The sequence below is a fragment of the Lynx rufus genome, unplaced genomic scaffold, assembly GCF_022079265.1.
Source record: "Lynx rufus isolate CCGP_SWC_20201006 ecotype Redwood Valley unplaced genomic scaffold, mLynRuf1.p SCAF_7, whole genome shotgun sequence".
Lineage (NCBI taxonomy): Eukaryota > Metazoa > Chordata > Mammalia > Carnivora > Felidae > Lynx > Lynx rufus.
The window spans coordinates 126079274-126092282 of record NW_025814889.1 but is presented as its reverse complement, the minus strand read 5'-3'; the positions used below and the strand labels follow the sequence as shown (position 1 = coordinate 126092282).

Genomic DNA, 13009 nt, shown 5'->3' with positions numbered 1-13009 from the left:
ATCTACTGAAAACAAAAACTAAAACAGAAGCTATGTTACTTCCTGAGCTAATGAATAAATAAACAGATAAAAAGTCCGAGCAATTTGGAGGTGAAGGAGGGCTGGGAAGAGACCGGGCCTAGGGGAGGTGTGTGATGCATATTCATGAACTGAGCTGATAGTGACTGAAAGATCCCTTTAACTAGGAGAAAGTGTTCCACTAGCGGATTGCCAATTAATAAAACGGGCAGGATATGAAAGCGTGACTCGTGGACTGGCATCTGGTTCCAGGGAGTACGTACAATGCAGCTGCGACACACAGCCTTCACTTGGAGCGCTGAGTGACCCAGGTCACCCTCGCCAATTCCACACACGTCTACCTGGCTTCTTGCTCGGAACCCTGTCACAACAGAGCCATATTCATGGAAGGTTAGGTCTTTCTTAGTAGCACAATAAGATGGTGTGTGGAAACCTGTACTTTATTAACAACTTAAAGAACCTTAGATTTAAGAAACACCTCTGCTGGGGTTTCACGACTAAAGTGAGCTTTCTCTTATGTACAAGGTGAGGCTTTCAGTCTGTGCTTTGTGCTCATCTTGGTCTCCTTGGTAGTGACAGAAAAATGACTTTCTCTCATTTTCTCACTCTGTTCACTGGGGGCAGACGGTTGGTAGTGAAAAGTACACAGCAAATCTTCCAGGTTGGCTAGAATATGTAGTGTGTTAATTCTGGGCTACTGTCTTCCACTATCCATATGGACTAACGGATGAACGGCACTAAAATAATACTTTAGAACATTCACACAGAATCCCTGAGATGTATACAGTCTTCAGCAATGGCTCCTACTTAAAATGGGATAGCACGACTTTTAGTTACCAGCAGTCGAGACTGCATGGAATTAAAATGACTCCGAGAAGTCCAACTCAAAGTGCTGGGTCTGCTTTACAGACCTGGGCCTCTGCTGTGGGTCTTCTCCCTCTGCTGGCCTTGTTCCTTTTGGGAGTTTTCATCTAGACCTAGCTTGGTACTTCTACAGCTATTTCAGCGTCCAAAGAGAAACGTGGCCATGTAATGTGCCAACTCTGAATGTACTTTTATCTTGATGCTTTTCTTCCCAGTCAGGTGTTTTATAATAACAAACAGTAACAAAGGCTTTTTTTTTTTTTTTATTACTTAAGATATTCAGTGGCTTTTGTCTTCCTAGCGTCAGCAGTAACGTCAGAGGATTGTATCCAAGGAGCTAAATGTGCAGGACCCAGGGTCAGAGCAGCTGAATACACCAACCTCAGAAAACACAGACAATGAATTGCAAATGACACTCAAAACAAAACGAGAAAAAAAACCTTCACACAGAAAACTACAAAAGAACTCTACAGACACTGAATTGGCTTTCTGTACACACTGATCCTGCTTAACTGTGTGTGGTAACTAACCAAACGTTGCAGATACTCATGGCCACAAAATAAAGGCTTTTTTTTTTTTTTCCTGGTAGGGAGATGAGTTACAAAAATAAAAATATTATTTCTTCCCTTCAAGTCTCTTCTTTATTTAAAAAAAAAAAAGATTCACCAAGTGGAGATAGATTCGTAGCCCTTTCTGTTTCAATGTTCAAACACAAGCAAAGAGTGGCATTAGCGATGAAGTGATTAGTCTTCCGTTAATTCTGCTGAAGGTTCTACACAAAAGGTGTATTGTTTCAGCCAGGATTCACATCATGAAACAAAATGGTTTGGTAAACCCAATAGAAGTGATAGCCCTTTCATGACACACAAGGTTCAGTACTGTATATTTCAACTTGTTAGCAAGTCACAAGCACAAGCGGGAAATCAGCCTACACTGCTGCTGAGGATGAATGGGAAAGGCGAAATTGATGAGCCTCGGCTTAGATTTTCCCACTGGGAATTATTCTGAACTGTCCAGGCATTACGTCATTCAGGTAAATGGCTGCAGGACAACATGTTTTGCCAACCAAAGCGCAATATAAAAACTCGAAAAGAAACATACACTATCTGGGATGAGATGTAGGATTCCTTAATTGTCAAGCTACGGTCAGTTGCAGCTGATTGCTGGCAACTGGGAAGCTAAATGCTTTCTGGTGGTCACTCAAAGGCAATGCAAAAACCTTTCAGTTTCTTTATGAAGCTCCTTGTATCATACTTTAAACCAGAAATGACATACCATATTGATGTCACAGACATAAATGAAAATAGAACTTATTAAACTCACTAGGATTTAAAAAACATTTTTAAATGATTTTTAAGAAACATTTCAGAAAAAGTTTATAAGCAAAACTTTTTCTTGTTTTGGCCTGGTATCTTTGCCATATCACCTTCAAGATAAAACCAAAAATCATTAATATGTGGTGCCCCTCCCAGTATGCCACCATACCCGTATTAGGCTAAACACCCATACCAAAGCACCAAGATGCCCCATGCAACGCTTGCTTCTATTTTCATGCCTGTGAAAAATACTCAGGGTCTTTCAAGACCCGGTTCAGTTCTATTCTTCGGAAACAACCTACTCTCTAACCTCTAGTGACCTTTCAGCTCTCATTCCCTAAGATTCCAGCTGTTGGTCAACTCCAGCACCTATCACATATCTTGAATTATAGTTGTTCTTGTTGGGCTCTCCTACTAGACTGTGAACACCTTGAGGACAGGGCTCTGTCTCACCTCTCCATGTTCAGGTCCCAGACTCACTGTCTGGTCTACACATGATGTTCAACAAGTGTTATGGATGGAGAGCAGATAAATTAATAGATACATGGAGGAGAGAGGAAAGAAAATGGAAGAAAAACGAATTCAGAAATTTGTATGACATGAACTGGTGTTTCAGAAGCTATGGGAGCAAGGATGAGGATGTAATGGGTGCAATGACTGTCACCCTGACCATCACTAGCACATTCTAATATATACCATGCATCTTCGGCTCTCTTCCTCCCTCTCTTCCCTCCACCTTGTGTTTTTCTGCTCTTTCTTCCATTTCTTCTGGTTCACAACTGACATTTTATAGAGCTTTTCTCTTCATGTTTACCGCCTTGTCATTCTGTGACATCTATTATATATCTCCTTGTTTGGTCAAAGGAACAAGTTCAGAGAGGTTTTCTCTATTTCTGTTTATGCTTCAAACATGGCGGGGCACCTGTAAGCCCTGTGGAGTTCACAGGCAACCCTCTGAGGTCAGTAACACTCAGGAATTAGCAATGTCTGACTTAACCAAACATTTCATACTACTGGAGTAAGAATAAAGATTTAAGCCTTTTTCCAAGTATTTGCAACCAAGTTCAAGAAGGAAATCTTACCCATGGCTTGTTTCCCCATGGCACATTGGTATGTGTTTCTTGGGGACTGGTTATGATGAGGGTATGGGATGAGGCCAGCACAAACGCCAAGAAGAGTGAAGGGCTCAATCTCCAAGTGGGTGGTATCTCTGTTAATTAAAAATTAGACATCTAAGACACCAAGGACTAGAACAAATAGCTCTTAAAGAGTATAAAAATATTACTATCAAGGTCCCAAAGGGGGTGCCTGGGTGGCTTAGTTCAGCGTCTGACTCTTGATTTCAGCTTAGGTCATGATCCTGGGGTCGAGCCCCACATCGGGCTCTACACTGAGCGTGGGGCTTGCTTGAGATTCTCTCTCTCCCTCTGCCCCTCTCCCCTGCTCGTTCATTCTCTCTCAAATAAAAACAAAAGTCCCCCAAGGACCTAGATAATAAAATTTATAAGTCTATATGAATATAAAAATTTATACACAAATACATGTAATTTATATAAAACCTCAATGTTTGCTGCTAGTAAAACTGATAAAAATAAAATATAATAAAATGAATTATTTTTTTCAGTAAAAGAAATTTATTACTTATAGAAATGTAAGAGAAGGGAGATAGTACAAATACCCCTGTAAGAAAATAAAACATTATTACATACTAATAATAACCCTTATAAAGAAATCACTATATTGGGCATATCAAAATGCAATACCAAAAATATCCACATGGCTGAGTGCGTTGCTTTTCTGCCCTTTTCCAACTTGTATCAATGACAAAGTTGTATGACCATTTTCAAGAGGAATAGATCCTGCTGAAGAAGTTACTATAAGATGTAAGGGGACCAACACCACAACCACCAGGTAAGTGTGGCTGTTCAGCACTTGTTCAGTTAGATTAGTATAACTAAGGAATGGGATTTTTCATTTTACTTAATTCAATTACTTTAAATTTTAAAAACTCAAATTTAAATAACTCAGTTCAGTTGTTCAAAACCTCTGAGTTATGTTTGTAACAACTTACACTTGTGAGTCTACTTTTTCAAATGTAAATGTTATGAAACCAGATCAGGTATTTCCAAAGAACATCTAGCCTTCAAACTGAGATGCGCGTTAAGTGCACACCAGATTTTGAAGACTTATAATAAGGAAAAAAATACATAAAATCTCAATATTTTTAAATTGATTACATGTTGATATGACAACATTTGAGATATACTGGGTCAAATACAGTTACTAAGATTAACTTCATCTGTTTCTTTTTCAGAGTGGCTACTGGAAAACGTAGATATATGGGCTTGCATGACATTTTTTTATTGGACAGCTGAGCTGTAGGTACTGGACACAAAGGAAGACTTTATCTAGTAGGTGTTAGAATCTTCGTTACTTTTGTAACACATTTTTGCAAAAATACCAGTTTTGGCTAAATGATACAGCAGCTCAGGTATTTTAAAAGGAAAGGGTAGCCAGATTGTTTCTGGGTCTTGCTGAAAGTAACAGACATCACATCCGGTGTCTGTGGTCTCTGCTGATCCTCTATTCCTTCCTCAAGCATTTCTAAGACATAATTTTAGTCATTTCAATGGCTGGGGCACCTGGGTGGCTCAGTGGGTTAAGCATCTGCCTCTTGATTTCAGCTCGGGTCATGATCTCCTGGTTCCTGAGTTTGAGCCCCACATCGCGCTCTGCACTGACAGCGTGGAGCCTGCTTGGGATACTCTCTCCTTCTCTCTCTGCCCCTCCCCTGCTCTCTCTCTCAAAAAATAAATAAACTAAGAAAAAAAAAATAATGTCAATGGTTTATAGTACCTGTGAAGTGATTTCCAAGATAGGCCAACCCATTGTGGAAAATTAGTTGCAATGCACATGGCAAAAGATTTCCCACTTATCCAGTCATCCATCATGGGTTTTTTTTTTTTTTTTTTTTTTCTCCAGTACACATATGAATTATGTTCCTAGCTTGGTTGGAGAGAATGCTTTCCATGTGGCTCTTGGTTTGAAGAACACAGTTTTGACCTTATGACCTGGCAGAACCCCAACTCTCTCAGATATGCTAGGCCTCTGTCGGCAGAGACGGAAAGGGTTCTAGGTTTTGTTTTGTTTTATTTAAAAGAGAAACTGCTTATAATGACATTTTATGGCTTACAATAACAGTTCATTTTAAATGTACAGTTTTGTTTAAATATTGGCCAATTTGAAATATGGGCCAATTTCTTCATGTAAATATGCAGATTGAAGCTGAAAATGAAAAAGGTAAAGACCTTTTCATAACAATACATCTAAGATCATGTATCTTCTGATAATTATTCAAAGTCCAAATGCTCTGATTTTGACTTCTATAAAACAAAAAGGAATACTATTATTTGAAATTAAAACCACCATAATCTTCTGTCCTGAACAGGAAATAGGAGACTTTCTAGTCAATGTGCATAAGGGCCTTAAATTTAGCTCAAATCAAGATTCTGTAACCTGTCGTCTGCAACAGCAGAAAAGTCAGAAAACAGCCTAAATATTCAACAAGTTAAATAAACTATTTATGTGTAGTCAGACAATGTAATAAAGAAACTAAAGTAATATATTTATATAGGTATATATACATATGCTAATATAAAAAATGTTCAGAATGATGAAGTTGGTAATGATGGTAGGTTTAAATCAAGTTTAAACATAAACTATGCTGCCTTGGTCCCATACACTGTGAGTGACCGTGTAGGTATGTTTGTATTCCCTTAGAAAAAAATCTGAAAGAGTACATTAAACCATTAGCACTGATTACATCTGGAGGCTGGAATTTGGTGCGATGGGGAAGGAAGGGGATTCATTCTTTTTACTTTATGCTTGTCTACACTTAAAAAAAAGATGATAAGTATGAATTACGGGATGTCAATTTTTTTCTATTTTTAAAATAAAATGAATTTGATGTATGGGTCAGCTTGGTGATTGGGCGGTACTGATTCTAATGGCTGCATTCCCTTATCACAGCAAACAAGACAGAGAAAAATCCCTGCCTTTGTGAAGCTTCTAGTGGAAAGATAAATACACAGATAAATCAATAAAATACACATTTCACAGATTTTATTGTAAGGTAATAAGCACTAGAAAAATAAAGCAGTGAAGAGGGGTGTGCACAGGGAGAGGTTTCTGTTCTAAATGGGATCATCAGGAAAAAGCATGGAGAAGGTGACACCCGAGTGAAGACCTGGGGGAGCTGAAAGAGTGAGCCATGCAGGGTATGAGTGTTTCAGGCGAGGGAATGGCCAGCGCAAAGGTACTGAGGCAGAAGCACGCCTGATGTGTGAAGAGCCCAGTGTGGTTAAACAGAGTGAGGGAGGAGGGGGAGGAGAGGATGCTGCAGGCACCAGGTGGGGCAGGCAGATGGTGCAGGAACTTGAAGCCTCTGCAAGGACTTCCAAGGGAGAGGGAAAGCCGCTGGGGGTTTGAGAAGAGTCGGGAAAAGACCACTTTCATCTATTAAGAACAGACTGTGTGGGAAGTAGGGCCAAAGAGTCAGGAGCCTTTTGCGAGGCCCTGGGCAGGCAATGGCAGCAGCCTGGACTGGCATGGTAGGTGCAGGTGGGGAAAAGAGGTCAGACTGCAGGGATACGGCAGAGGTCGGCACGATGAGCTACGGCGCTGGATGTGGGTGTTGAGGAGAGCAGCGGAGGCTGAGCGACAAGGACGCGCTGCTATTCACAGGGTTACTACAGAACAGTTCTCTACAGGGGTTACTACAGAACGGTTCTCCTCTATGTCCACTCCGTCTTCACATGACACTATGAAAATAGTACTTTGAGACAGTCACGCCTTTAAGGAATAAAGATTCCGACTGAAAAGCATTGTTTACTAAATCACAATAAGACAAAAAGGGAGTGGTACATTTCATCTGGTGGCAGAAAACAGAAAAGTACTTTCTTGACTGAAGACGTAAGTAGTTATCAGGTACCAGTAATAAACTCCTACCTATTAAACAATATAACTGAGAAAATTCCAGTTTCAGGTAAGCAGTATCATCAGTCCTGGGCATCAGACAGGAAGTTCTAGGAATGTCCCCTAATGTCCTCTAGAGAGAACAGATGCTTCTAAAAATATCACTATTTTTGAAACATTGTGAACATAGTACCGTTTTTTTGTTTATATTGCACATAAGTTTAGAGACATCCTTAGAACATATAATGTCTGGAATTCCTGCACTGACAAGAATTCAGGTGTCCTCTCTAGAAGAGAGAAATACATCTTTAATGTAGCCTGACCTCTTAGTTCAATTTTGACAGTAATCAAATATCAAAATCAGAGAAGCAATTCCTTTCAAAAAATACACACTAAGTGTAAAATGAATGGAAAAGATAATGAAATCTAAAGACTGTTAGCAGTTGGTGTGATATTCTTACAGTGGGATAAAGGATGGGTAAGGCTTTATTATAAGACAGTATACTTCTAACAGTTCCTACTAAGAGGGAACACAACAGAAAAGATGAAATGAAAAGAAAGCTCTTTCTATAATCAGAACAGGTTTTAATTATGGCTGTTATGGATCCTACTTACTTATTAATTGTATGTTCATAGAGTGCGATGTTACAATCATTTTCTTCATTCACATCTAAATATTCAACCAGACTCTCGTGTAAGAAATCTTCAAAATTCCTGGGAAAATATTGGTGACATGTACATGACTGAACAGCATTTCACTGCAGTGTTTTACATGCGATAATGGAGGATGCTGGCTTTCATTTACACCCAAGGCATCTTTCTCTCCCAGAAAGTGTCACTATATTGGGATGCCTGAAACATGTTATTCTTGGATCATACAGTGATCACAAATCACTGAAATAAAAACAGTAAAACATCTATGACACTTGTCAATCTGGCCCCCACTTCTGAAAATATCTCCTAGGACTTTAAAAAGCTCAGGGGCGCCTGGGTGGCGCAGTCGGTTAAGCGTCCGACTTCAGCCAGGTCACGATCTCGCGGTCCGTGAGTTCGAGCCCCGCGTCGGGCTCCGGGCTGATGGCTCAGAGCCTGGAGCCTGTTTCCGATTCTGTGTCTCCCTCTCTCTCTGCCCCTCCCCCGTTCATGCTCTGTCTCTCTCTGTCCCAAAAATAAATAAACGTTGAAAAAAAAAAAAAAAAAGCTCCTGTGATGAGAGACCCACCATGTGTAAATCAACATATCCCTGTTACTTCACAGTGTGCTAATTTACACCAACACCCTGTGGTCCTCACAATATAAACTGCTAATATTTTACAAAGTCTAAGCAAATTCACATAGAGAGGAATAGGTTTTTAAAAGGCTGAAACATTTAGTAGAGAGGAATTAAGAGACTATAAATGAAAACATACTTTTCTGAAAAGCTCAGATCAAAAAATGCCACTGCTGATTAAATCATATATGCATGAGTATCAAGGAGATTGAAAAGTTTTGCTTTTGGCCATTTACCTGTACCCCTGAGCCAGCTCTTCCATATGTTTATTTGTGACTGCAGGCTTCTGTTTCTTAACAATTATGTAGGGTCTGGAATGGAAAAAAAATAACAAATTCACAGTAGTTCAAGAGAAGAATTAAGTCAGCAAGGAAGTTTACTACAGTAAAATGAAGGAAGCTAGAGATATAACCAACCTGATTTCTGGACTGCCTGAGGACACCGGGTAGTCTTTGCACGTGTGAAGTGCACAGAGGCCTATTTTCTCTCCCACATATACACAAAAAGACACACACACCAGCCCATGTGTGTATATGTGCATGTGCACACATATATATATACACACAGTATTTCCCCCAAGTGTCTTAGGAAATACTTAGTTTTAAATGAAAAGGCAAGGCAAAAACAATACTCAGTAAGATTGAAAGAGGAAACAAATCTTTAATGTCTTGGTTTTAAAAACCGTGTAGAGGGGCGCCTGGGTGGCGCAGTCGGTTAAGCGTCCGACTTCAGCCAGGTCGCGATCTCGCGGTCCGTGAGTTCGAGCCCCGCGTCGGGCTCTGGGCTGATGGCTCGGAGCCTGGAGCCTGTTTCCGATTCTGTGTCTCCCTCTCTCTCTGCCCTTCCCCCGTTCATGCTCTGTCTCTCTCTGTCCCCAAAAAATAAATAAAAACGTTGAAAAAAAAAAAATTAAAAAAAAAAAACAAAAAACCGTGTAGATGCATCAGACCAAAGGCATTTCCTAAGATTTCACATAGGAATATGTGATCTACCACCCAAGAGGTCGGCAGCAGAGAACTGTCACTGAGGACAACAATGGCATTCTGTAGCAAAGGTCTGATGAACATCAGCTGTTCAGAGTGGCTCCATTTTGGACAGACACCGCTGGGCTACGCTGGCAGGTCACGTAAAGCTACACACGAACCGAAAGAGGCGCTACACGTTTAAAGAAAATAGAGCTTCTTAACGAGAGAATGGGTGTAAGGTAGAGAAAGCTTTTGGCTTCCACGTTCTGGTAGATTAACCTGTAACTGTCAGGGGTGATTTGCCTCCGAGGGCTTCGCCACCACGAGGAGACGCCGACACAAAGGATGGCACGCGGCACAGAAACGTCAAGGGCTGTCGCTATTTGGATAAGCAGCTCTTACAGCGGGGAGTGAGCCACCCCCAGACACTTGTGTGCCCTACCCGAAAGTCCAAATAGCTACTGGAGGACTAATGAGCACTTTTAAACAGTTAAGAAGAAGAGCTACACAATTACAAAAGGGGAACACAAGTTGCTGAGCAATGAACTGAGTGAACTTTTCATGGAAATCAACATTACCTCGAAATCCTGGCTTCCGGGGAGGGAAGCTGAGACGCTGCCACCTCATTCGAGGGCTGCACGGAGCTCAGGCGGAGAGACGCCCAAGTGAGGACGGACACGGGTGCAGGGCAAGGGTCACACTCTGCTCCCTCACTTTCTGTTTTAATTTTATTAAAAAAACCACTTTTTTTTTTAAATGTTTATTTATTTTTGACAGAGAGAGAGAGAGAGAGACAGAGCATGAACAGGGTTGGGGCAGAGAAAGAGGGAGACACAGAATCCGAAGCAGGCTCCGCGCTCTGAGCTGTCAGCACAGAGCCCGACGCGGGGCTCGAACTCACAGGGCGTGAGATCATGACCTGAGCTGAAGTTGGATGCTTAACCGACTGAGCCACCCAGGCGCCCCTCCCTTTCTACTCACTTGATAAACTCTACACGTTCATCCTGCCGGCTCTACGTCATGCCATTATAAAATGACTACTAAAAAAAGAATTCATTTCTTTCAGACTATTTCATAATACAGAGGATGTAAGGAAAGAGAAAACTCCTCAAACAGAATGACCTAAGAAAATGTCATGGTTTTCCCTACCCCTGATTGAATATGTTAATAGCTACAAATAAGCATCTAATGTGAGCCTGGCACCTATAAGGCACTTACCATACTTTCCATCAGTCAGCTCTTGGGATAATCCTAGGGAGGCATTATTATTATTTACATTTTTTCAGCCACGGAAAGTAATAAAGTCAGAGCCACCAAATCAGTAAGTAGGAAGTCAGGATTCAAACTCAGGTATGTCCATCACCTCAGGTTCTTTGGTTGCAAAGAGAAACCAATTCTGGCTCATTTACACAAAAATGGAACTTACTAAAACAAAACAAAAAATTTAAAGGAATTTACTGGAAGTGTAAGAATTTACTAGAAGGATTAAGAATCCCCAAAAAAGGGGAGCGTGGGTGGTGGGTGGCTCAGTTGTTTGAGTGTCCGACTCTGGATTTTGACTCAGGTAGTGATCCCAGGGTCATGGGATTGAGCCCCATGTCAGACTCCACACTGAGCATGGAGCCTGCTTAAGATATATACTCTCTCTTTCTCTTTCCCCTTCTCCCCTTCTGCCCTTCTCTCCCTCACTCATGCTCTAAAATTAGGGGGAAAAAATGGTGAAATGCCCAGCCTCACGACGGACCCTAAGGATCCAGGACGGAAGGAGTAACAGGCAGTCTCTTGCATGTGTTGCCATCAGGATGAATCAGTTCCAACCACTTCTTCCTTGAGCTATTCTATCTGAGATCCAAATCCTCTGAGGAGAGAGTGTGACTGGTCTACCTGGGTCATGTGCCTGACCTGTGGCTGAGCAGGAGAGGGTACCTGACAGACCATCCCAAGAAGAGGGAGGAGCAGTCTCCAAAGGAAAATGAGGAGGGTAACTGGAAGAAGTTGGATGCTGGACAGACAATGGCAGCCCAGTCTCAGCTGTGACAGACTTCAAAGCCCAAGCCCTTCTCACCACTCCAACCATTGCTGGCTCACTAACTTGTGCCCTAACACTACCTGAGGTCCACAATGAAGGGCCACAGTAAAACACAGAGGCTTATGAATAAGGTAACATCCTCAGCTGATGTCCCCGAATATCCCCCAAAGACCAGATACCCTGTCATAGTCGTCTTTGTGCCCCCACCTCCTGGCCAGTACCCGTGAAGAACAGGCCCTTAAGATGTACTGAATGACTTAACACACCTCCTTTCTACTGGGCCTAATGCTACTTCCTCATGCCTCCACATTTTTTATTCTTGCCATTCCTCAGCATTTCTCCTTTCCTCCTTCATCCAAGGAACACAATCCCACTCATCCTTTAAAGTTCAGTTCATAGCAACAGAATACAGTGGGTAAAAATCATGATTGTTGGAGTCAAATGAATTGTGAGGACTTTCAAGTGAAAAACAGACTCCGCCACCATCTAGCTTTGGGTAAGTTATCTACTCTCCTTAAAACTCAGTTCCTCATTGGTTAAATGAAAACAATAACTGGGGCGCCTGGGTGGCTCAGTCGGTTGAGCGGCCGACTTGGGCTCAGGTCATGATCTCGCGGTCCGTGAGTTTGAGCCCTGCGTCGGGCTCTGTGTTGACAGCTCAGAGCCTGGAGCCTGTTTCGGATTCTGTGTCTCCCTTTCTCTGACCCTCCCTCCTTCATGCTCTGTCTCTCTCTGTCTCAAAAATAAATAAACATTAAAAAAAAAAAAATTAAAAAAAAAAAGAAAACAATAATCCAACCCACAGGGCAGAATGTAGTTAAAGCCTTACACATAGTGTATCTAATAAAATGCTAAGTAACAGCGAGCTAGCATTATTATTAGCATGGTTGGTTGTTATTAGTACTTATTTCTGCCTTTGCCCACAGACTGAGCTCTCTGAGGGCAGAGACAGATTCCTGTTCATCTTTGAATCCTCAGTACCCAGATGCATATTCATGAGGGGTCTGCTAACTGAATTAAGTTTATCTCGACAATGAAACAGGTTGAAGTGGATTCAAAAACAAAAACAAGTGTATTTCTTTCAGAAGTAAACTTAAAATAACTCTTTTTAGCAACTTATACCTGCACAGCCTTCCCCCATCAGAGGAAATATAGACACATCGATCCGTGAGATTTGTCGAGATGGAAACAAATTCATTGACATATCCTGCTCTTCGCATCAGTCGAAACGTGTTCACTAGCTTCTTGTGGTCCCGAATGACACCCAGGATGTTACCTAAGCAGAAAGAGAAAAATTTACAACAGGCAGAAAAACAGATCTATACTGATTTGAAATATCTACCTGATAAAGACGATAAACAGCACTGAGTAGTCATTTGAAAATTCAGTTACTGACTCAGGCAGCCGGTCCATAGGCTGTAGGAAAGCAGCCCTGCCCCGTGCCTGCTGAAGTAGCAAAAGTTAGCCTCCTTTTCCTCACTGGTCAGCACCACGCTGAGGGCAGGAATTCGAGGTCCAGACTCCCTGGGTTTGAACACTGGCTCTATCCCTTCCAAAGGGTTGATGTGAGGAT

At 41.5% G+C, this 13009-nt stretch overlaps 1 protein-coding gene across 1 annotated transcript in view; it reads right to left on the bottom strand.

The window, feature by feature from the left end:
• Positions 1–13009, bottom strand: part of POLR3B (RNA polymerase III subunit B) — a 104594-nt gene that overhangs the window by 43174 nt on the left and 48411 nt on the right. Inside the window, exons 16-19 of the mRNA XM_047066868.1 lie at positions 12559–12712; positions 8679–8753; positions 7788–7886; positions 3281–3408 (exon numbers count right to left, since the gene is read on the bottom strand). Of these exons, the coding sequence (XP_046922824.1) occupies positions 3281–3408; positions 7788–7886; positions 8679–8753; positions 12559–12712 (456 nt within the window). The remainder of the gene's footprint in view (positions 1–3280; positions 3409–7787; positions 7887–8678; positions 8754–12558; positions 12713–13009) is intronic.